The following is a 25,349-nucleotide window of genomic DNA, read 5'->3' on the forward strand; positions in this document are numbered from 1 at the left end:
TACTTTTATTTATATAAAACAAAAATATATTTGTAGGAATCAGGTATTCCACCTTCCCTCAGTGGTATGAAGCTTAAATGATATTTGTAATATGCTTGGAAATCCTTGAATGAATGGTGCTACATAGGTACCAAAGATTATTTCATAATTTTGGTTGTTTTTAAATGAGACATCCCAAATAATTTCATAAACTACCAAATTTAAAAGCAGTTCCTTTATAAAAAAAATACTAGCATGTGCGTCAGTTTTGTTTAGTTACAGAACTTCAATTATCCATTGTTCCTAAGCATGGCTCAGATGTAGTGAACAATGGTTCTTCTTCGGGTAGTCCCCGTGGGTGCTCCACTTCTGGTGTCGGGCTGGTCCCGGCGCCGCAAATCGGAGCTTTACAGAGCTGTGTGTGTGTGTGGTCGGGCAGCGCGCGTAAACTCTCGTTTCGCGCCTTTCATCTACCGCGCGCTGCCCGGCTCCCGCCAGTTCTTCTCATCCGCCTTGGGTCGCAGACGGAGCTTCCCCACTTTCTCTTCAAATTTCCCCGTTCTTCCCTTCGGCTGCTTGCCGTGGGGAAATTTCATAGTTTTAAATGTTAAAATACATAGCGCGTCTAGCCCCGTTGGCAGACGCGGTTTAAAAAAAAAAAAAAAAAAAAAGGAAAAGAGAAAGAAAAAACCGAGTAAGAGCAGTGCTACATATATAGTGTTGGCGTTTTTTTCTGTTGCCTGCTCCGGTTACCAAAAAAAAAAAAAAAAAAAAAAGACAAAGGAAATAAAATTTAGATAAAGTAAACAGAAGGAAACTAACTCAGAGAAGCTGGGGACGCATACAAGCGGCTGCACTTAGCCGGCGGTAACGTTCAGTCCCCACAATTCAAAATGCCGGGCTCCCCCGGCTTCAAAAAATGTGAAGGCTGTGCTGAACCAATGCCGGTGTCAGATGGTCACTCGGCTTGCATTCGCTGCCTTGGGGAGACTCACATCCCCCAGAAGTGCTCCCACTGTGCCAGCCTAACGACTAGAGCCCGCAAGGAGCGGGAACGTCGCCTGAAGGAGATCCTGTTTGATAAGGCTCTCATGCCTTCCACTGCCTCAGGATCCTCTGCCTCGGACCCCACCACTGATAAGCGGAAGGCTCCTTCTGAGGCTTTGTCCTCATCAAAAAAGAGGAAAGCCTCTCCTGCTCACTCCCTGCCAGCTGCTCCGCAGTCGCGGGCAAGCGCAGGTGACAAGCCGGGCACTTCTCGTTCGAGGGTAACCCGTGCTCCGTCAGTGAATAAGCCGGCCGGCACTTCAGAGTCTCGTCAGCCCCCTGCTCGGGATCCTCACCCGGCACCGGGGCTTCTTAAAGAGACAGACGCAGCGGCTCCAGTTGTATCGGTGCCGGCTGCTGAAGGGCTTTTAACCACGGCCCCCCACAGGGAGCTGTCCTCAGCACCGGCAGGGGATCAGCGTGCCCATACTCAGATGTCTGCTTCACAGCCCTTAACCCTTCACTCTCCAGGCTCTACACAGCCAGCAGCATCAACACAAAGATCAAATGCCCAGGGAATCTCTCAGAGTACCTCGCCAAGGTCTCACCACGAGCCATCCCCTTACCGTTGTGCCTCTACGCACCACGCAAGAGACCATGGGCGTTATTACCACCGCAGTCTCTCATCTCGTCACTATTATGATAGAGAGCGTAGCTGTTCACACCAGAGATATTCCAGATCTCCTTCTCCTGCGAGACGCTCACGATCACCAACTCATTCATCTAGAAGTGCATATTACGTCAGGTATGACAGCACTAGATCTTCTAGACGCTTGTCCCCTGCAAGGTCTGGCCGGCACTATACCCATCGTTATAGACCGGACTATATTGAATCATCTCATCGCAGTCACTCTCGATCTCATCGCAGGTCTCCATGTTCCTGTAGGTCAGTTAGTCCACGCTCTGGCCGCTCGGAGATCTCCAAACGTTCTCCGCTACGACGCCCTGTATCTTCTCGTTCCCCCACGCATTGTTCACGAATGTCAGACCTAGAGGAAGGGCAACTCTCGGAAGCTGATCCGGATATGTCCCCTAATACCAGTTCACCACAGCCCTCTAGGGATGAACCGTTGTCTATGAGCGAGAAGTCACCACCGGACGATCTTAGGGAATTCCAAGACCTGTTTAAACGTGTGGCGCAATCCCAGGAAGTGCAGCTCACTGAATCTCAAGCTAAACAGCATAAGTTGTTTAAGAATCTGCACCCTAAACAACAGAGAAAGATTGCACTCCTGGTAGATGAAGCCATCTTAGAAGTGGCACAGGATATCTGGCAGACGCCAACGTCGATACCGCCCACTAATAAGAAAATTGATAAGAAGTATTTTGTCTCATCCAAAGGTCTGGATTTTCTTTTCAATCACCCCCAGCCGAATTCCCTGATAGTGGATGCGGTTCGTCACAAGAACAAAATGCCCCAATTTAAGAATTCCCTACCGGATAGGGACACAAAGAAATTGGACCACTTTGGTCGGAAAGTTTACTCCTCCTCAACCTTGCTACTGAGGGTCGCCAATTATGCTGCTCTGCTATCGAACCATAACTTTGATAATTACTCTAAGTTACCGGAACTTATGCAGCACCTCCCTGACAGTAAGAAGTCTCTCCTTAGATCGGTTGTCCAGGAAGGTTTCACCGCATGTAGGACAGCCCTTCAGATAGCCGCGGACATTGCCGACACAGCCGCTCGAGCGATGGCAACAGGCATTGCGATGAGGAGAGCTTCCTGGCTATTGTCAGCGGGAGCCCCTAAGGAGTTGAACTCCAAAGTGGAAGATTTACCCTTTGATTGCCAGAAGTTGTTTGCTTCTACTACCGATGAGATCCTCCATTCTGGCAAGGACTCTCGTATGACCCTCCGTTCTCTGGGGATGTACACGTCACCTTTTAAACGCAGACGATACTACCCCTTCCAGAGGAGATATGATTTTTTCCCCTATAAGCAGCAGCAGCAGCAGCAGCAACAGCAGCGTGGATCCGACCAGCCTAGATTCAGACAGCGCCCTCAGCGCAAACGTCAACAACAGAACCGCTCTGCTGCTCGGCCTTCCCAGAAGCAGCAGGTTTGACTCCCGTGCAGAGGACGCGAACATATCTCCACCGGTCAACACTCTAAAGCCTGCAATCACCACCACCACCTTATTCCACCACCGCCTGAGGCCATTTCTTCATCAATGGGCCACCATTACCTCGGACCGATGGGTCCTAGAGGTCATATCATCGGGCCTGACAATCCCGTTCGCATCAATCCTCCTACCACTCCTCCCACCCCATCCCTTCTCAGGGACCCGTCTCATGGGGCCGCTCTTCGAGAAGAGGTTCTTCACCTACTCGAGATTGGAGCCATAGAGAGAATACCCGACGAATTTCGAGGCAAAGGGTTCTACTCCAGGTATTTCCTGGTTCCCAAAAAGTCCGGGGGGTGGAGACCCATCCTCGATCTGAGGGGTCTCAACCGTTTTATCCGAAAGCAGCGCTTCAAAATGACCACCCTGGCCAAAATCATGCCAGCACTAAACAAAGGAGATTGGTTCGCAGTCCTGGATTTGCAAGACGCATATTTCCATGTAACGATTCACATAGCGCACAGGCGTTTTCTCAGATTCGTAGTGGGCGACGATCATTTTCAATACAGGGTCCTGCCTTTCGGCCTCATTTCGGCCCCAAGGGTGTTCTCCAAGACACTAGCGGTAGTGGGTGCCCATCTTCGAAGGATAGGAGTCGTTATCTTCCCCTACCTCGACGATTGCCTCATCAAGGCACGCACCCAGTTAGAGGCTCAGCACATGGTAGTCGCAACTCAGGAGTTGTTCGACTCCCTCGGCCTTATCGTGAACACTCAAAAATCACGCCCACTACCAACACAGATTTTAAACTTCATAGGAGCGCGTCTCGACTCCCAGTCGGAAAGAGTCCACCTTCCACTCGAGCGTTTTCAAGTAATGCAAGACCTGATAAAAACAGTCTTGCAAGCTCCAATGCTCCCGGTACGCGTGTGTCTACAGCTTCTGGGACATATGGCTTCCACAACAATCATAGTGCGCCATTCAAGACTACACCTCAGGTGTCTGCAGCATTGGCTAAGCACGGTTTACAAGCCTACGGACCACAGCATCCGCAAGACTGTGGTACTTCCAGTACATGTCAAGGACTCCCTAGTATGGTGGACGAATCACAAGAACATGCTGTCAGGAGTCCCCTTCCATGCACCACAACCGTCACGAGAGATAACCACAGACGCTTCTCTCATCGGCTGGGGTGCCCACATGGGCACAAAAACAGTTCAGGGTCGTTGGTCCACGATGGAGATGATGCTCCATATCAATCTTCTCGAGCTTCGGGCCGTGTTTCATGCCTGCAAACACTTCAAGGTATACATGAGAGGTACTGTCACCAGAATTCTCACGGACAATGTAGTGGCAATGTACTACATAAACAGACAGGGGGGTGCCCGATCCCGTTCACTTTGCGCAGAGGCGATCCGCCTCTGGAAATGGTGCATTCGAAACAACATCTCTATAGTCGCGTCATACTTACCGGGTGTGAGCAATACCACAGCGGATGCACTGAGCAGGTATTTCCCCCAGGACCACGAGTGGGTGATCCGCACAGATGTCATCTTAACTCTCTTCCATCAGTGGGGGTTTCCGGTGATAGATCTCTTCGCAACACATGCCAACGCGAAATGCACAGCTTACTGTTCCAGAGCGGGAGTGGGACCTCACTCTCTGGGAGACGCATTCCTCCTTCACTGGGGCACATCACTCTTGTATGCATTCCCCCCTGTTGTACTCATTCCCAGAGTACTCGAGAAGATTGTGATGGACAGGGCCCGAGTGATACTTATAGCCCCAGCATGGCCCAGGCAGCCATGGTACTCGACCCTTCGGCAGCTCTCTGTACGAGCACCGCGCCGACTACCTTGCCTACCGGACTTGCTGACAGAACAGAGAGGCTCCCTGCGTCACCCAAAGCTGGATACTCTGCACCTCACTGCATGGATGGTACATGGTTCAGCGAGTCCGAGAATCTTTGTTCGGACCAGGTGAAGCGTGTTCTCCTGCACAGCAGGAGAGATTCCACCAGGAAAACTTACCTGTCAAAGTGGTCCAGATTTGTACGATGGTGTGCTCCTAAACTCCTGGATCCCTTGCTTTCGCCGATGCATGTATTATTGGACTATGTCCTCCAGCTGCAGGCAACCGGACTAGCCATTTCATCACTTAAGGTCCATATAGCGGCGATAGCTGCCTTTCACTACCCCGTTGAAGGCAAGTCAGTTTTTTCTCACCCCATGATGGCTAGATTTCTCAGAGGATTGGCTAACCTCAACCCACCACGGAGGCCTCCGCCACCTGCATGGAGTCTTGACCTGGTACTTGATGTCCTCACTAGGCCACCGTTTGAACCGTTGGCCACGGTACCACTACCGATGCTTACAATGAAGGTACTCTTTCTTCTGGCCATAACATCAGCACGCAGGGTGAGCGAGTTATCCGCACTAATGTCAACACCTCCCTATACAGTCTTCAACCCGGAATCAGTGATACTGAGGTCTCATCCAGCCTTTCTACCTAAAGTCTGTACGGAATTTCACATAAACGAACCAATCGTTCTGCCATGTTTCTACCCAAAACCGCATGCATCTCAGCGAGACGCTCTCCTGCATACGCTTGATGTCCGTAGAGCTCTGGCTTTCTATATAGACAGAACCCGTGCTTTAGGTAAGACAGACCGCCTCTTCATTTCAACATCGGGGCCTTCTAGGGGCAAGTTCTTATCCGCCCAGCGCATTTCCAAACTGGTTGTCTCTTGTATTACGACGTGCTATACTATTCGTAAGAAGTCTCTCACCTCGCAACCTAGAGCTCACTCAACACGAGCAGTTGCTGCGTCTACAGCTTTCGTGAAAGGTGTCCCTCTTCGTGACATCTGCCGTGCTGCGACTTGGTCTTCAAATTCTACCTTCTCAAGACATTATGCAATTGTTCAGCACTTCGCCTCTGACTCAGCAGTAGCCTTGGCAGTGTTGCCTGCTGCTCAGAATACCGATTCCGAAACACACGTTTAGCCGAGATTACTGCTTCGGAGTCACCAGAAGTGGAGCACCCACGGGGACTACCCGAAGAAGAAAAGGAAGTTACTCACTTCGTGCAGTAACGATCGTTCTTCGAGGTGTGTCCCCGTGGGTGCTCCACGACCCGCCCTCCTCCCTGCTTCGGAATCTTGTCTTTCTGTCTTTCAGATAGGCGGTGAGATGAACTGGCGGGAGCCGGGCAGCGCGCGGTAGATGAAAGGCGCGAAACGAGAGTGCACGCGCGCTGCCCGACCACACACACACACAGCTCTGTAAAGCTCTGATTTGCGGCGCCGGGACCAGCCCGACACCAGAAGTGGAGCACCCACGGGGACACACCTCGAAGAACGATCGTTACTGCACGAAGTGAGTAACTTCCTTTTCCCTCAGGGAAACCAGAGGAGCTTGGGGCCTACTCTAACCTCTGCTGGTGTAAGCTCCTCAGCAGATCAGGTGTAATGAAGCTGAGGTCCTCTTCGCCCCAGACAGGCGCCAAGGTCCCTCCTAAAATGTCCCCTTTGTCCCTTATGTAACTGTCTAACTGAGGGAACAGCTGGTAGGCATATGCAATACAAAAATTAAGGGTACGTCTACATTTGCTCCCTAGTTTGGAGTAGGAATGCAAATACAGACAAATGAAGTAGCTAATGAAGCCGGGATTTAAATATCCCGTGCTCCATTAGCATGATCTTGCCGGCCCGCTAGTTCGAATAACAGCTGATTCAAACCAGGAAGTGCGCACCAGGACGCGTTAGTTTAAACCAAAGCCCTTGGTTCGAACTAACGTTACTCCTCTTTTTTTTTTTTTCCCCTTCAGAAAAAGAGGAGTAATGTTAGTTCAAACCAAGGGCTTTGGTTCGAACTAACGTGTCCCGGTGCGCACTTCCTGGTTCGAATCAGCTGTGATTCAAACTAGCGCACCAGCGAGATCATGCTAATGGAGTGCGGGATATTTAAATCCTGGCTTTATTAGCTTCTTCGCTCATCTGCATTTGCATCCCCAGTCCGAACTAGGGAGCAAATGTAGATGTACCCTAAGATTCTGCTCCACAATCTTTAAGGATGGGGGAGATTTATATTTTCACTGTTTATTTGTATGTACTAAAATATAATCAGAATTCATTTTCAATGTCCTTTTTTGAGTTCTCAAGTGAAAAAATCTTTTTAAATTAGCTTTTTAGGGCAAGGTGCTATCAGCATCCCTAGGCTTTTGCTGGTCCATTTTTAACAAATTCTGAAATTTCAAATACCATTTCACTGTTTTTTCTGAATTTTGTTTTTATTTTTACTAATTAGTGGTGACTACTACAAATCTAATAAGGTTCTTCCTTGGGAATCTGACTCCAACTGGCCTCACTAATATTTGTCAGGCCATGTTTCTTTTTTGGCAAATCCCACTTATCAATAGGAGAATATTTTTTCCTTTTTCTTTGTCCCTTCCACAGTGTTCAAGGAGGGGGGAGAGAATTGTAGAAAAAGTAAGATGACAAGTAGGGTTTTTAGCTTTACTAATGGGGTATGTTCTCTGTGCTGAACTGCTCCTTCTAGTACTGCCTAATTCCATGGTTAGGGGACAGAGAAAAGCTAATATCTCTGTTACCTTCATACCTTTTTCACACTTATCTCATTTGTTTCAGATTATACACGTGGTAACTGTTGTTGACAGATAGGATTGTGTAGCAGGATTTACCAATCCAAAATCCAGCATTGGCAGAAGGGAGAGGGAAGTATTCCCTGTTTATAGGCAGTAAGGCTGATGACCCCCCTCCGCACAGCTAACAGAACTGCCAGACATAGACACATACACCAACAGTGGAGTGAAGTAAATAAGTCCAGCTACCAAAGTGGGAGAAGAGAGGAAAAGTAGATGTCAAAAGCCCTGGATCGCAGAGGAGCAACAGTCTATGCCATGCTGCTTCTGAGAAAGTGATAAAGAGACAAAAGGAGTCTGAAAGCCTTGTAGTTTAAGGAATGATATACTCCGTATAAATTAAGAATTCATGAACTGCTCTAATTATAATTGAATTGAAGAGGACCGGTTAAGACAAAGCTAGAGCCCTCAGACACTCTGAACCAAGAGCAGTTGACAGGGTGGAAATGACCTTTTCAGACACTACTCATAACCAGTGTCTTTCAAGGCTGGCTGCCTAATCAGCCCCTTCTTACCTTAGACATCTACTCAAGTCTATGGTTCATTTTGCTTATTTGAAGGTGCTGATTTCTATGCTTCTCCCCCATTTTACAGAGGCAAAGCATATATAAAAAGTCTCCACAGTGAGTGGTATTTCCCTATGCTGGGAATTCCTGTGCAAAGAGAATAAGGATTTCCCAACTGAGTAAACACCATTTATTTTATATCTTTACAATTTCTGTGAAGGATTGCCTTAGCATAGGGAAACCGTGATCCAAAATGACCTGCTGGCCTCCTGTTTGTGAGTCTCCTGCCCTACTACCACCCACAATAACCATATGCCGTTCATTGTTTTCTTGTAAATGCTATACTTTTCACGCTGATCTCATTTTTACATCCCCATAGCCTCTCTTTTTTTACCAGATCACCAAGCTTGACTGCTCTCCAGTTGATTTTCCATTACCAGTCTCAGATTTCCAGATGACTCTCCCATCTCTTATGTCTCTTCATGCAGTATGCCTCTCTTTCCTGTTCCCAGCCCCATCCACCTCATCTGCCTTCTCTAGTCTCTTGGTAGTTTTCCTTCCTTTATGTCCATCTGCCAAATACACTTCCTTCAAAATGCCCCCTTCCTCAACACCCTTTAATGCTATCTCTTCCCCAATATCCCACTAATCTGATGCTAAAGGTTAACAGGCTTTGAAAAAGATAAGGAAATTCCCACAAAGAATTCTATATTTTTTTCCACTCACAAACAAACATGAAATTTACTTCAAATTCAGACTTAGTAAAAGTACAAAAAAGACTTCTCAAAATTTGTTTTAAGGCGTTAATCATATTGAAGTTGTAATTAAGTATGTGCATTTGAACATGATTCCATGTATTACAAATGGTTGCATGTTGGAAGAAAAAAGGAGTTTATTGTGAAGTTGTGGAGTCTTGGGTTATATTGGTGATATGTTCGGATGACAAGGTGTGTGAATTATTATTGATCTTTATGTTAATATTTGCCTTCAGCAGCGACTTCATTGATTTAAATTTTTTTGTCTTAAAGGAAATATACAACATTCACTTTTAAGTAACAAAGTCTACTGTTTGGGAATATTAAAGATATATTGTGGGTCTAGTGATGGTATCAGCAGTGGCATGTATGCTTCTGTGCGGGAGATGGGATCTCAAGTATAATTAAGTGGCTATTTAAAACTTGAAATTAAACTTTTAGGAGGTTGTGAAAAGAATGAGGAACTTTTTCTGCTATTAATTTGATGTCTGACTAATTCTTGATGCATAATGATAAAAATGCACCCAGATGTGGAAGCAGGCAATTTTCATCACACCTTGAGCTAGATTCTACTCACTGATGTGTATAACTGAATCTCATTGAGATCAGTGGTAGCTGTGAGCATCAGTGACCTCGAAGGGTAAGTCTGCACTGCAAGCTTCTTTTGGAATAAGCTTTTCTGCAAGATCTCTCCTGGAAAAGCTTATTTCGAAATAGAGCATCCACACTACAGGGAAGCCTCAAAATTAGGATGAGATAGGTTCCTCTAATGTGGACAGGAGGCATTGGGGAGGAATAACTTTAGAATGGTCCTGGTGAGGAGTGATTTTTACATAGCCATGGAGCATCTACACACCCTTTTCTGAAAAAGTTTTTCAGAAAAGGGCTTATTCCTCGTGGAATGAGGCTTACTGCCATCAGAATAAGCCGTCTGTTATTTCAACTTTCTGTCAAAATAATGCATTTGCAGGGTGGACACTAGTATTGTTTTTCCTCAGTGTAGAGGCACCCCAAGAGTAGAATTTGGTTCTTAATAATTTTAGATTCATGAAACAGGATTATAAACAGAAACCTTACTCATCCTGACCTCTGGAAAGACGGAACCTATTGCAGTGTTAGTATGTTGCTGGTGGAAGGCAAATGTGTTGTGATGCAGAACAAATCAAAGAAATTATGAGTACAGGCAGTCCCCGAGTTACGTGGATCCGACTTAGGTCAGATCCGTACTTATGAACGGGGCTTTTCACGCCCCGGAGGACGCGGGCGGTGGGACCGCCCAGACGCGCCGCGGTCCCGCCGCCCAGCAGACCAGGGAGACGCGGAGCAAAGCGGCGGAGGACCCGGGCGGCTGCACCGCGGCACGTCTCGGTCCCGTCGCCCGCGTCTCCATGGTCTGCTGGGGGGGGGGGGGCAGCTAGTGCGCCCCCCCCCAGCAGACCAGGCTTTTCTCGCAGATGCCTGTGGTAGAGCAGCTGGGGCACTGCCAGTTGGTCCCGCAGCGCCACTCCTCGGCACTACTGGACCAACCCGGCAGCACCCCAGCTGCTCTGCCCCAGGCATTCTGATTCAGCCGCTGCTGGTCAGTTTCAGCAGCGGCTGAATCAGGACGCCTGGGGCAGAGCAGCTGGGGTGCTGCTGGATTGGTCCAGTAGCGCCTAGGAGCTGCTCTGCCCCAGGCGTCCCCAAGTCAGCCGCTACTGAAACTGACCAGCGGCTGACTACAGGAAGCCCGAGGCAGAGTTGCTCTGCCCCGGGCTTCCTGGAATCAGCTGCTGATAGCCAGCCGCTGGTCAGTTTCAGCAGCGGCTGAATCTGGACACCAGTTCCGACTTAAGTACAAATTCAACTTAAGTACAAATTCAACTTAAGTACAAACCTACAGTCCCTATCTTGTACGTAACCCGGGGACTGCCTGTAAAACGTGCTGTTATGCTTTGCAGTTTAAAAAATTCTACATTTCCATCTCATTCTGTTTTAAATTATATAGCTTTTGTATTTTTATAAACACAGTTGTGTAATATTTTAATAATAAACCATAAAAAGTTAAGATCTAATTATTAATATTTAAAATCTACAAAGTGTTGGTGTATAATCTAAATTTTCTAAGGTCCCACATTAAACTGGTTTTTTGTTCTCTAGCTTCACACATTTCTAGTAATGGAACTTCTGAAGGGAGGCGAATTGCTTGAACGCATTCAGAAAAAGAAACACTTCAGTGAGACAGAAGCCAGTTACATCATGCGCAAACTTGTTTCAGCAGTGAGCCATATGCATGATGTAGGAGTAGTCCATAGAGATCTGAAACCTGAGGTACAGTGGGGCATGATTATATCTGTTGTTGGTCTAATACCTTACTTTCACATTCTTTTAACAAGAGGCATATCCCTTCACAAAGAGACATAGTTAATTTAACAGAATAGGTACTGTAATTTGTGTGTTTTAATTGCCTTTTTTGATTTTTATTTGGAAATGAAAGTTTCATACTTAATTACTATCTGATGTTATTTGTTTATTCCATTATGCTATGCAATCAGTAGTAAAAATAATAAAATACTCAATTCAGATAACTGTTTTATAAACCTTAATTTTTAATTTTATAAACCATCTTAATTCCACCATGTCAAGAACAACTCCACATGATGAGAAAAAAAATCTATTTTTAATATTTAATTTTGTCTGTTAACCATTTTATTATGCTCTGATCATAAATATATGGGGTTTTGCACAACATAGGTACAAAGTGGTACTAAGTTTGTTTCAGTGCGTTTACTTCACATTTCTATATCTTGTTTTACTTCACTGTAAATTTCTGTATTTGAAATGTGTGGTTTTTATGTAATTACAACATCCTTGTGCAGGTTTTACCTTCATCTTTATTCTACTTTAATACAGTTTTCATATGATAAATAACATAGGGCAGAAGGTAATGGGTCTGATAGTTAAAAAGGGGCCTGTGGGATTAGCAGACATCCAAAGTAAAATGGCTGCCTGCAGTCAGAGATCTGAGGGAGTAAGAAAGTAATCTGCCTCCATCAACCCACTACAGCGATAGGCAACCCAGACTAGTGAGTCGGTCTCAGTGAGCTGACGATTGTCGTAACTAAGATGATTTCCTGGGATACAGCAGTTTTGCTAACTGTGCTTGCATACCTAGAATTTATGGGCTGTACCGATTGAACTGTAGAAGCACTTTAATTGGATGAAGAGGTAGCGCACAGCTCTCACGGTCAAAGTGTGAAATCAATGTGCTCCTCAGTTCACGTGCATATCACTTTAATAATTGAGGCAGGAAAACAAAATGTCTTGCAGGCTACACATAGCCTGATGGGCCAGGTCGCTCACGACTACACCAAAGCTATTAATCTATACTAAAAAGCAGAGCACCACAGAGAATGGATTCTCAGGAAAAAAAAAAAAAAGGCAGGGGGGAGAGGAATGGAGGGTTTAAAAAATACCTCATTCAGAAAGGTGTTTCCAGCTCCTAGTGTGAAAATACTAAAGGAGAAAATCCAGTCTGGTATGTAAAAAATTTTAATTGCAGATTTGTTAAATCTGAGCTTTCTAGAAGAGGTGAAAATTGATAAAAATTCATGTGGTCCTTTCCTCCCACTTGGAGCTTATAATCAATCCAGAAATTTGATTGTGAAATTTCATGAACATCAACAGAAAGATTTAATTACAGAAAGAGCAAGAGATCATTGAAAGCTTATGCCAAAGATGACATACTGCAGTTTTTGCATCGCCACTCTGTGTTAACGTTAAAAAAGAAAAGCTGAACAACCCTGGAAGGACTTCTTGAGAGTAATCAAAAATGAAATCTTATGCCCAAATAAATCTGTTAGTCTTTAAGGTGCCACAGGACTCCTTGTTGTTTTTATAGATACAGACTACCCTGCTGTATATTTATTGAGAATGAAAAGTTTGATAGTAACTATATTAATATTATAAAGAAAATACTGTGAGGTTTGTTGTAATTGGGATGATCATTGTAAAGCATAGAGCACATATAGGACAATAAGGGTGGAGTGAGTATGGAGTTGTTGCTGGGGTGGAGAGATTGGAGAACATAGAAAGGAGTTGGGGAGTAGAACTATGGGATTCTGTGTACATCCTTCCATGTGACTCACATAATCAAATGGCAGTCTATCCCTATAGTCCCTGCTCTATTTCTCCCCTATATCCTGTGCCTCCTCACCTGGTTCAGCATTTAGAGTGCTGTGAGGAACATAGTCTCTCCCCACCCCTCTCTTGAACTGGCTGCCCTGTGAGCTACAGCAGCCCCCTGATGGACAAAAGAAGTAACTGCAATACCTGTGGCAGAGTATATTTCTGCAGAGGGAAAAAAAATTGAGAAACATTAATTCTGTGCATGTATGCACAGAATTCCTCCAGGACTAATAGAGGACTTGGCCTTTGATAGTCAGCTGCATTTTTTCCTGACAAAACAGATGTGCCCCTTGAGGGTGTATACACTGGCAATGCAGAGCAACCATTCTGGCAGACAGCAGCAGCAGCAACAATACTGGCCACAATGCCCCTTTCAGCTGCCTCTCAAACCCCCCCTCCCTCAAGAGAGCAGGACTACCCTAGGAAGGGGCATCAGTCTCAAAGGTGGAGTCATGCTGGTCTTGGATTTGGCCAGCACATTCTCCTTCTTCTAGTGCCCTCCCCGTCAGGTGCTCATTTTGACTTGCTGGTACAGAGCAGTGGTATACTCATCATAACTTTGTCATGTCCCATTCCTTCCATTCAGGGGCAGTGTGACGTATCCCGCGTGTCACTCCCACGAGTAGTTAATTAAATCCGTGTATTTCTCTTTGCATGGCCCGTCTTCATTTTCCGCACCCTTGGTATGAAGGGAAGGGGGGCCTGGGCCCACCCCCACTCACTAGCCCCAGCCCAGGGCCCTAAGGGCTCGGATCCAGAGAGACCCAGCCTGGCTGATGGGGTTCAAGATCGCAACTCGCCAGTCCATCCAGGTTCTGCCCTGGGCCGATACCTTCCCCGTCCTTCCCGGGTCCACCCCACGGCCGAGGCCCCGGACGGCTTCCTTACTGCAAGCCTGCGGGCCGGAGGTGCGTTCAGTCCATTGGACAGGGGTGGTTCCTTGTCTGCGAACCTCTTTTTCGTCCCTGCTGCCTGGACCTGTGGAGGAGGAGGCTCTCTTCCTCCTCCCCTCTCTCAAGTGCGGGAGCCATTTTAAAAGCCCCGCCAGGGCCGTGACCCCGTCTGCCCCACCTCTCGTGTCTGCACCACTTGGTGTTGCCGTGGCAACGTTCCTGATACCCCGGCAACTTCTTGTTGATGCCGGGCATCCCATTTCTCGGCTGGGCCGGACGCGCGGCGGCCAAACAGCCCAGACAGGGCAAGATCGCCCCAGGCTGCCGGCTGTACATCGCGTCCCGGACCCGCTTTCCCATGCGGGGCGGGCACGCTCCATCACAGGCAGGTTAGGCCATTTTCTCAGTGTTTGAGGCTATATTACTATAGAGAGCTGAGTCCTTAGCACTTTAGTTTAGGCTGCTATCCAGTTGCCCTCCATATCTTCTCCTTGCTGAACCTGTTCCTCTTCAGGGCCCGTCTCATGAGCTACTGTTGCTCTATCAGTTTCCTCTATCAGGTTTTGCATTTGGGAGCAGTGAAAGAGATTCCTCCAGAACACCGAGGTCAAAGTTTTATTCATGATACTTTCAGGTTTTCAATCCAGAGAGGTCAGACCTAGTCTAAACATCTGCAACCATAACAAATCTACAAGGTACGTAAGGTTCTTCTTCAAGTAGTGTCCCCGTGGGTGCTCCACTGTAGATGTCAGGCTCATCCCAGCATTGCAGATCAGAGACTTTCAATAGCTGTAGTCAGCCAGACCGCACATGTGCGGTCAGCGTCTTGCGCCATTTACGCCCTTTGCCTTATGCGCATGGTCCGGCTCCCATCAGTTCCTCTCAACTGTCCTCGGTTACAGATGGAGCTTTCTCTCTCTCCTTACCTTCATCTAGTCAGAGAAGAAAATATAGTTCTTCTTCGGGTAGTCCCCGTGGGTGCTCCACTTCTGGTGTCGGGCTGGTCCCGGCACCGCAAATCGGAGCTTTACAGAGCTGTGTGGCCGGACCACGCGCGTGCACTCTCGTTTCGCGCCTTTCATCTGCCGCGCGCGGTCCGGCTCCTACCAGTTCTTCTTATCCGCCTTGGGTCGCAGACGGAGCTTCCCCCCTTTCTCCTCAGAGTTTCCCCCTTCTTCCCTTCGGTCGCTTGCTGTGGGGAAAGTTTATAATTTTAAAAACTATAAAATATAAAGCGCGTTTAGCCCCGTTGGCAGGCGCGGTAAAAAAAAAAAGAAAAAGAAAAGAAAAGAAGAAACCGAGAAAGAGCAGTGCTATTTCCTACAGTGTTTGCGTTTTTTTTTTCTGTTGCCTGCTCTGGTTACTTTAAAAAAATATATATATATAAATAAAATAAAAGAGAATAAGGAGAAGGAAAGTAAGAGAGAGGACAAACCCAAAGAAACCGGGGACGCACAAGCGGCTGCACTTAGCCGGCGGGAACGTTCAGTCCCCAGAAATCAAAATGCCGGGCTCCCCCGGTTTCAAAAAGTGTGCAGGTTGTGCTGAGCCAATGCCGGTATAAGATGGGCACTTGGCTTGTATCCGCTGCCTTGGGGAGACTCATATCCCCCAAAAGTGCACCCACTGTGCCAGCCTAACGACTAGAGCCCGCAAGGAGCGGGAACGTCGTTTAAGAGAGATCCTGTTTGATAAGGCTCTAATGCCTTCCACTGCCTCAGGATCCTCTTCCTCGGACCCCACGGCTGAAAAGCGGAAGGCTCCTTCTGAGGCTATGCCCTCATCAAAAAAGAGGAAAGCCTCTCCTGCTCATTCCCTGCCAGCTGCTCCGCAATCGCGGGTAAGCGCAGGTGACAAGCCGGGTACTTCCCGTTCGAGGGTAACCCGTGCTCCATCAGTAAACAAGCCGGCCGGTACTTCTGAACGACAGCCCCCGGCACGGGAACCTCACCTGGCACCGGAGCTTCTTAAAGAAACAGACGCAGCGGCACCAGCTTTATCGGTGCCGGCTGCTGAAGTGCCTTTAATCACGGCCCCTCACAGGGAGCTGTCCTCAGCACCGGCAGGGGATCAGCGTGCCCCTGCTCAGATGCCTGCTTCACAGCCTTTAACTCTTCACTCTCCAGGCTCTGCACAGCCTGCAGCAACAACTCAAAAATCAAATACCCAGGGAATCTCCCGATGTACCTCGCCAAGGTCTTATCACGAACCATCTCCTCACCGTTGTGCTTCTATGCACCACGCAAGAGATCATAGGCGTTATTATCACCGCAGTCTCTCATCTTGTCACTATTATGATAGAGAGCGTAGCTGTTCACACCAGAGATATTCTAGATCTCCTTCTCCTGCGAGACGCTCACGATCACCAACTCATTCAACAAGAAGCACATATTATGTCAGGTATGACAGTACTAGATCTTCTAGACGCTTGTCCCCTGCAAGGTCTGACCAGCACTATACCCATCGTTATAGACTGGACTATGTTGAATCATCTCATCGCAGTCACTCTCGATCTCATCGCAGGTCTCCATGTTCCTGTAGGTCAATTAGTCCACGCTCTGTGCGTTCAGAGATCTCCAAACATTCTCCGCTACGACGCCCGATACCTTCTCGTTCCCCGACACATTGATCACAAATGTCAGATCTAGAGGAAGGGCAACTCTTGGAAGCTGATCCGGATATGTCCCCTAATACCGGTTCACCACAGCCCTCTAGGGATGAACCGCTGTCCCTGGGCGAGAAGTCACCACCGGACGATCTTAAAGAATTCCAAGACCTGTTTAAACGTGTAGCGCAATCTCAGGAGGTGCAGCTCACTGAGTCTCAAGCTAAGCAACATAAGTTGTTTAAGAATTTACACCCTAAACAACAAAGAAAGATTGCACTCCCGGTAGATGATGCCATCTTGGAAGTGGCGCAGGACATCTGGCAGACGCCAACATCGATACCGCCCACCAATAAGAAAATTGATAGAAAGTATTTTGTCTCATCCAAAGGCCTGGATTTTCTTTTCAATCACCCCCAGCCGAATTCCCTGATAGTGGATGCGGTTCGCCACAAGAGCAAGATGCCCCAATTTAAGAATTCCCTACCGGATAGGGAGACAAAGAAACTGGACCACTTTGGTCAGAAAGTTTACTCCTCCTCAACCTTGCTACTGCGGGTTGCCAATTATGCTGCTCTTTTATCGAACCATAACTTTGATAATTACTCTAAGTTACCGGAACTTATGCAACACCTCCCTGACAGTAAAAAGTCTCTCCTTAGATCCATTGTCCAGGAAGGTTTCACTGCATGTAGAACAGCCCTTCAGATTACCGCGGACATTGCCGACACAGCTGCTCGAGCGATGGCAACAGGCATCGCGATGAGAAGAGCTTCCTGGTTATTGTCAGCGGGAGCCCCTAAGGAGTTGAACTCCAAAGTGGAAGATTTACCCTTTGATTGCCAGAAGCTGTTTGCTTCTACTACCGATGAGGTCCTCCATTCTGGCAAGGACTCTCGTATGACTCTCCGTTCTCTGGGGATGTACACGTCACCTTTTAAACGCAGACGATACTACCCCTTCCAGAGGAGATATGATTACTTCCCCTATAAGCAGCAGCAGCAGCAGCAACAGCAGCGTGGATCCGACCAGCCTAGATTTAGACAGCGCCCTCAACGTAAACGTCAACAAGAGAATCGCTCTGCTGCTCGGCCTTCCCAGAAGCAGCAGGTTTGACTCCTGTGCGGAGGACTCGAACATATCTCCACCGGTCAACACACTAAAGCCTGCAACCACCACCACCACCACCTTATTCCACCACCGCCTGAGGCCATTTCTTCATCGATGGGCCACCATTACCTCAGACCGATGGGTCCTAGAGGTCATATCATCGGGCCTGACAATCCCGTTCGCTTCAATCCCCCCTACCACTCCTCCCACCCCAACCCTTCTCAGGGACCCATCTCATGGGGCTGCTCTTCGAGAAGAGGTTCTTCACCTGCTCGAGATTGGAGCCATAGAGAGAGTACCCGACGAATTCCGGGGCAAAGGGTTCTACTCCAGGTATTTCCTAGTTCCCAAAAAGTCCGGGGGGTGGAGACCCATCCTCGATCTGAGGGGTCTAAACCGTTTCATCCGAAAGCAGCGCTTCAGAATGACCACCCTGGCCAAGATCATGCCAGCACTAAACAAAGGAGACTGGTTCGCAGTCCTAGATTTGCAAGACGCATATTTCCATGTGACGATACACATAGCACACAGGCGTTTTCTCAGATTCGTAGTGGGTGACGACCATTTTCAATACAGGGTCCTGCCTTTCGGCCTCATTTCGGCCCCAAGGGTGTTCTCCAAAACACTAGCGGTAGTGGCTGCCCATCTTCGAAGGATAGGAGTCTCTATCTTCCCCTACCTCGACGATTGCTTCATTAAGGGACGCACCCAGTCAGAGGCACAGCACATGGTAGTCGCAACTCAGGAGTTGTTCGACTCCCTCGGCCTTATCGTGAACATTCAAAAATCACGTCCACTACCAACACAAATTCTAAACTTCATAGGAGCGCGTCTCGACTCCCAGTCAGAGAGAGTCCATCTCCCACTCGAGCGTTTTCAATTAATACAAGACCTGATAAAAACAGTCTTGCAAGCTCCAATGCTCCCGGTACGCGTATATCTCCAGCTTCTGGGTCATATGGCTTCCACTACAATCATAGTGCGCCATTCAAGGCTACACCTCAGGTGTCTGCAGCATTGGCTGAGCACGGTGTACAAGCCTACGGAGCACAGCATCCACAAGACTGTGGTACTTCCAGTACATGTCAAAGACTCCCTATTACGGTGGACGAATCACAACAACATGTTGTCAGGAGTCCCCTTCCATGCACCGCAACCGTCACAAGAGATAACCACAGACGCTTCTCTCATCGGCTGGGGTGCCCACATGGGCACAAAAACAGTTCAGGGTCGTTGGTCCACGACGGAGATGATGCTCCATATCAATCTTCTCGAGCTTCGAGCCGTGTTTCATGCCTGCAAACACTTCAAGGTATACATGAGAGGTACTGTCACCAGAATTCTCACGGACAATGTAGTGGCAATGTACTACATAAACAGACAGGGGGGTGCCCGATCCCGTTCACTTTGTGCAGAAGCGATCCGCCTCTGGAAATGGTGCATTCGAAACAACATCTCTATAGTCGCGTCATACTTACCGGGTGTGAGCAAAACCACAGCGGATGCACTGAGCAGGTATTTCCCCCAGGACCACGAGTGGGTAATCCGCACAGATGTCCTCCTAACTCTCTTCCATCAGTGGGGTTTTCCGGCGATAGATCTCTTCGCCACATGTGCCAACGCAAAATGCAGAGCTTACTGTTCCAGAGCGGGAGTGGGCCCTCACTCTCTGGGAGACGCATTTCTCCTTCACTGGGGCACATCACTCTTGTATGCATTTCCCCCTGTTGTACTTATTCCCAGAGTACTCGAGAAGATCGTGATGGACAGGGCACGAGTGATACTCATAGCCCCAGCGTGGCCCAGGCAGCCATGGTACTCAACTCTTCGGCAGCTCTCCGTACGAGCACCGCGCCGATTACCTTGTCTACCGGACTTGCTGACACAACAGAGAGGCTCCCTGCATCACCCGAAGCTGGATACTCTTCACCTCACTGCATGGATGGTACATGGTTCAGCGAGTCCGAGAATCTTTGTTCGGGCCAGGTGAAGCGTGTTCTCCTGCACAGCAGGAGAGATTCCACCAGGAAAACTTACCTGTCAAAGTGGTCTAGATTCGTGCGATGGTGTGCTCCTAAGCTTCTAGACCCCTTGCTTTCGCCGATGCATGTCTTACTGGACTATGTCCTCCAGCTACAGTCAACTGGACTCTCCATTTCATCACTTAAAGTCCATTTAGCGGCGATAGCTGCCTTTCACTACTCCGTTGAAGGCAAGTGGGTTTTTTCTCACCCCATGATGGCTAGATTTCTCAAAGGATTGGCTAACCTCAGCCCACCACGGAGGCCTCCGCCACCTGCATGGAGTCTTGACCTGGTGCTTGATGTCCTAACTAGGCCACCGTTTGAACCGTTGGCCACGGTACCACTACCGATGCTTACAATGGAGGTGCTCTTTCTTCTGGCCATAACATCAGCACGTAGGGTGAGTGAGTTATCTGCACTAATGTCAACACCTCCCTATACAGTCTTCAACCCGGAATCAGTGATACTGAGGTCTCATCCAGCCTTTCTACCTAAAGTCTGTACGGATTTTCACATATACGAACCAATTGTTCTGCCATGTTTCTATCCAAAACCGCATACCTCTCAGCGAGACGCTCTCCTGCATACGCTCGATGTCCGTAGAGCTTTGGCTTTCTATATAAACAGAACCCGTACTCTACGTAAGACGGATCGCCTCTTCATTTCGACATCGGGGCCTTCTAGGGGCAAGTTCTTATCCGCCCAGCGCATTTCTAAACTGGTTGTCTCTTGTATCACGACTTGCTATACTATCTGTAAGAAGTCTCTCACCTCGCAGCCTAGAGCTCACTCAAAACGAGCAGTTGCTGCGTCTACAGCTTTCGTGAAAGGTGTCCCTCTTCGTGACATCTGCCGGGCTGCGACTTGGTCTTCTACTTCTACCTTTTCAAGACATTATGCAATTGTTCAGCACTTCGCCTCTGACTCAGCAGTAGCCATGGCAGTGTTGCCTGCTGCTCAGAATACCGATTCCGAAACACACGTTTAACTGAAATTACTGCTTCGGAGTCACCAGAAGTGGAGCACCCACGGGGACTACCCGAAGAAGAAAAGGAAGTTACTCACTTCGTGCAGTAATGATCGTTCTTCGAGGTGTGTCCCCGTGGGTGCTCCACGACCCGCCCTCCTCCCTGCTTCAGAATCTTGTCTTTCTGTCTTTCAGATAGGCGGTGAGACGAACTGGCGGGAGCCGGACCGCGCGCGGCAGATGAAAGGCGCGAAACGAGAGTGCACGCGCGTGGTCCGGCCACACAGCTCTGTAAAGCTCTGATTTGCGGCGCCGGGACCAGCCCGACACCAGAAGGGGAGCACCCACGGGGACACACCTCGAAGAACGATCGTTACTGCACGAAGTGAGTAACTTCCTTTTCTTCGTTAGTTGTTATTTTTAATGTTACCTGTTTATAGTTAATAGTCATAGTTATAGTTAAAAAAAAAAAAACAGGCTTCACCGGCACATTCTTTGCTGCTGGGCTAACTGAGCAGGATGAGCATGGGGGACAAACCCAGAAGGTTCGGCACCGCCTCTTTCTATGCAAAGGCGATTCCAGCTGTAAGACCTAAGAAGGCACCAGCTACGGTACCAACGGCACCGAGGTCAGCATTGGCACCGGTGACCTCATAAGCTAAAGCATCGGCACTGGTATCCACGCTGACACCAGCGGCTAGAGAACCAGTGCTACAATCTAAGCCAGCACCGGAAAGGTCTGATATTTTCTCAGCACCAAGAAAAGGGTCTGTAAAGACCAACTCACATAGGAGTCCTAGCCCTATTTTGGCTTCCCCTACATTCTCTCTGTCACTATCCCCACTGGGACCAAGATTGCTGGGGCCGCGTAGTCACCATATGCAACAGGAGAAGCTTTCATACTCACTACATTGCAGGTCTCCATCCCCATACCTGTTGGCACTGCGGAGAAACTCCTGATACCACGCCAGGCACCCCTCTCTCGCTCTCCACCCCCCTCATCCAGAGGCTCTGCAGCTTTTCCCCACTCACCTGCACTGTCTCCACATGCAGTGTACAGAGGGGAGTACAGGGATACCTTTTCTTCTAAGCGCTCCTCGCCTGGGTGATCATACCATTATCATCTAGATCCACACCTCACTATTCATTCCACCACCATTATCATCATTCCAGGAGATGGTCCCTCTGCTATTGTAGGTCGCCTAGATATACACCTATCTCTGTAACACCACCTGAGTGACATCCTCCATCACCACCACCGCAAAGCCCACCATCTCAAGCACGTCACTTAGAACCATAAGAAGGGCAATTGTCAGAAGTTGAAGAGCAACAACCTGACACTTCGCCTGCTGACCAATCATCATCCTCTCCTGACGAGGTCATGATTCAAGGTGACATATCATCCTCCAACCATCTGAAGCAGTTCCAGGACTTGTTTAAGAGAGTTGCATCGTGTCAAGAGGTTCAATTGGTGGAGGTGCAGGAAAAACAGTACCGCCTCCTTAAAAATCTCCTGCATCAGGCCAAAATAGCACTCCCGATTGATGAGGCAATTATGGAGGCTGCAGAGGAGATTTGGCAAACCTCTGCCTCTGCCCCACCAACGAATAAAAGGGCAGATAAGAAATACTTTGTGCCATCAGAGGGGTTGGAATTTTTATTCAACCATCCCCAGCCAAATTCGCTTATTGTAGATGCCTCCCAGCACAGGTCTAAGGCCCCTCAATACAGGAATGCTACAACTGAGAAGGAAAGCAAAAGATTATACCTATTTGGTAGAAAGGTATACTCCTCGGCTACACTACTACTGCACATTGTAAATTATGCTGTATTCTTGTCAAATCACGATTTTGACAATTATACTAAACTTACAACATTGATGGAGCATCTCCCAGACTCCAAAATACCTGTTTTAAAATCCATAGTCCAAGAAGGCTATGCCTCAGTCAGGACAAGTCTTCAGATCGCCCTAGATGTCGCGGACACAGCTGCCTGTTCCATGGCTACCACAATTGCAATGAGGAGATCTTCATGGTTACAATCTGTGGGAGTTCCAAGGGAGTTAGAGTAAAGCAGAGGACCACACCTTTCATAAACAAAAGATCTTTGCCAAGAAAACAGATGAGGTCTTCGACTCTGGCAAAGATTCTCGTGCCACCCTCTGAACTCTGGGAATGTACACACCTCCATATCGCTGTAAACGATATGTACAATACAGTACCAGAGGTGCCATGAATACCCATACAATAGGCAACAACAACGTGGTTTGACCAGTCATGATCAAGGCAGTGACCCAAAAGAAGGCGCAATCAGACCAACCGCGCCCTATATCAACCGGCAAGTAAGCAGCAGATTTGACTCCTTGGTCAAAGGCTTTCAACCACATCCCTTTGTCACCCTGGAACACCATGTCTGGTTTGATATATTTTGCACTGTAACTCAGAAAATCATCTCTTAAACATGCAGGCTGCGTCTAGACCGGCAAGTTTTTCCACAAAAGCAGTCGCTTTTACGCAAAAACTTGCTAGCTGTCTACACTGGCCGCTTGATTTTGAGCGAAAGCACTGACGTTCTACTGTCCGAAATCAGTGCTTCTTGCGCAAATGCTTTGACGTTCCCGTTTGGGTAAAAGCCCTTTTCCGGAAATGTTTTTGCACAAGAGGGCCAGTGTAGACAGCTAAAAACTGTTTTGCGGAAAAAAAGCCCTGATGGCGAAAATGGCGATCGTGGCTTTATTGCGCAAAACCGCATCTAGATTGGCACGGACGCTTTTCCGCAAAAAGTGCTTTTGCAGAAAAGCGTCCGTGCCAATCTAGACACTCTTTTCCACAAATGCTTTTAATGGAAAAACTTTTCCGTTAAAAGCATTTGCGGAAAATCATGCCAGTCTAGACGTAGCCATACATGCATAATATAAAAGCTTTTCTTACATGTTGAATGGCGATAAACAATGCTTGTCTCCAGTCAGAGTTGATTTATAAATAGGGCACTACCAAATTTATGGCCATAAAAAACATGCCACAGACCATGAAATCTGGTCACTCCCTCTCCCCCCAATAACCCGTTTTATTGTGTACTATGACCCTATACCAGTGGTAGGCAACCTGCAAGTTGTATACAATCCATCAGGGTTCTACATGTGGTCCTGTAATAGTTCGTATCAGTGGAAGGCTATGCTGACTCACTACAAGCCCCCAGGGTTCAGGGCCTCAGGCCTGACTACAGGCTGAATATCCATTCTAGGGTCCATGCTCTTGTTCAGGGCAGGGTTGCCAATAAACGGTCAAGCAGTCTCTGATAACCCAGGCAGTAGCCTAGAGACCACGCCCACATTCGGGGCGGGGCAGCAAATAATAGTTAAACAGATTCTGTTAAGCTGGTCGGCAATTTATGCACCTGGGCCCTGGGTCAGGGAAGGGCAACAAACAAGCTGGTATACAGTAGTGAGGTTCAAAGGTGCAGGCCTCATTGCAGGCTGAGCCAGGAGTTGGATCTCCTTGCTTGTGGAGAGCCAATGGGCAGGAGTTTCTTTCCCTACAAGGAGAGGAGGAGCCAGCCCCAGGATCCTAGCAGTGGCAGCGCTGGGCCACTGGGTCAGCAGGGATCCAGGCCGTAACCCGCTGTCAGGGTCTGTGGGTTAGCAGGGGTCTAAGCTGCAATGCGCTGCTCAGCTAATTTCCATTTCCTCAGCTGCCCCAGGGTTGGCTGTCTGTGGGCCACTTCCCTGTTCTCCCTGGGGGCCTACCTGGCTTGGGTGCTGTTTCTCGGTGAAGGCTGGGGACAGAGGTGCTGGCAGCGTGTCCATAGACTCGGAGTCCTGTGTGGGTAAAGGTCCAAGCAGTCCAGCTCATTCATCTGGGCCTAGCAAGGGTCCTGGGGGTCCGGGTAAATCTGTGGGCCCAGGCAGCAGCTTCCACAGCCATGTCCAGTTATCAGGGTCCGGTGGTGGCCATGGTGGTCTAGGCCAGTGCTCAGGGTCCAGCAGTGGCCCGGGCAGCCCAACCCAATCCTCCTCCTGAGGGCAGCGTCGCAAGGTCTTCCTCCGCTGGGGCTGGGGAAGGACCTCTGCCCTGCTCAGCAGCCAAGCTCTAAGGGTATGTCTACACTACAGCGTTATTTCGAAATATCTTATTTCAAAATAGTTAATTCAAAATAAGTTATTTCAAAATAACGCGTCTACACACAAAATGCTTTTCAAATTAGAGTTTTGCTATTTCAAAATAGCACGTTCACGGTGAGTGGACTGTAAATCGCATTTAAGGCTGGCCAGAACCAGTTCCGGGAGGGCACGAGGTCAGGACTTACTGTGTGGGGCTGCTGCCTGAGGTTAACTGAGGTTTGTGCTTAAAGGCCCCTCCCCCCCCCCGTCCCCAGGCAGTTGTTTCTCAGGTTTCCCTGTTTGTTTGTCTCCCTCGATGAGGGACAGCAAAGCATTTTTGTCTCGGCATGTTCTGGTTGCCCTCGCTCGGGACATCACAGCGCTCTGCAACATGGAACTCTGGTGCTTCTCTTGGACACGTTGCTGCAAGCTTGGCTGCACTTGCTGCAGGCTGCCATCTGGGAGGTCT

The 25,349-nt window shown here is 48.3% G+C and overlaps 1 protein-coding gene and 1 long non-coding RNA gene across 7 annotated transcripts in view; one reads left to right on the forward strand and one right to left on the reverse strand.

The window, feature by feature from the left end:
* The window catches only part of RPS6KA5 (ribosomal protein S6 kinase A5), a 205,041-nt gene that overhangs the window by 162,662 nt on the left and 17,030 nt on the right, over nucleotides 1-25,349 (forward strand). For all 4 annotated transcript variants that reach the window (XM_075926718.1, XM_075926719.1, XM_075926720.1 and 1 more), the window contains one exon: nucleotides 11,155-11,325. In XM_075926718.1, the coding sequence (XP_075782833.1) occupies nucleotides 11,155-11,325 (171 nt within the window). The remainder of the gene's footprint in view (nucleotides 1-11,154; nucleotides 11,326-25,349) is intronic.
* Nucleotides 1-25,349, reverse strand: part of LOC112545659 (uncharacterized) — a 110,437-nt gene that overhangs the window by 40,155 nt on the left and 44,933 nt on the right. The window contains exon 1 of one of the 3 annotated variants that reach the window (XR_012903332.1): nucleotides 22,689-25,042. The exons of the other annotated variants lie outside the window; for them this stretch is intronic. This is a non-coding gene — a long non-coding RNA (uncharacterized LOC112545659). Of the gene's footprint in view, nucleotides 1-22,688; nucleotides 25,043-25,349 lie in introns of those variants that run through there. 3 annotated transcript variants of the gene reach the window in all.

The sequence above is a fragment of the Pelodiscus sinensis genome, chromosome 4 (genome assembly GCF_049634645.1).
Source record: "Pelodiscus sinensis isolate JC-2024 chromosome 4, ASM4963464v1, whole genome shotgun sequence".
Taxonomy (NCBI): domain Eukaryota; kingdom Metazoa; phylum Chordata; order Testudines; family Trionychidae; genus Pelodiscus; species Pelodiscus sinensis.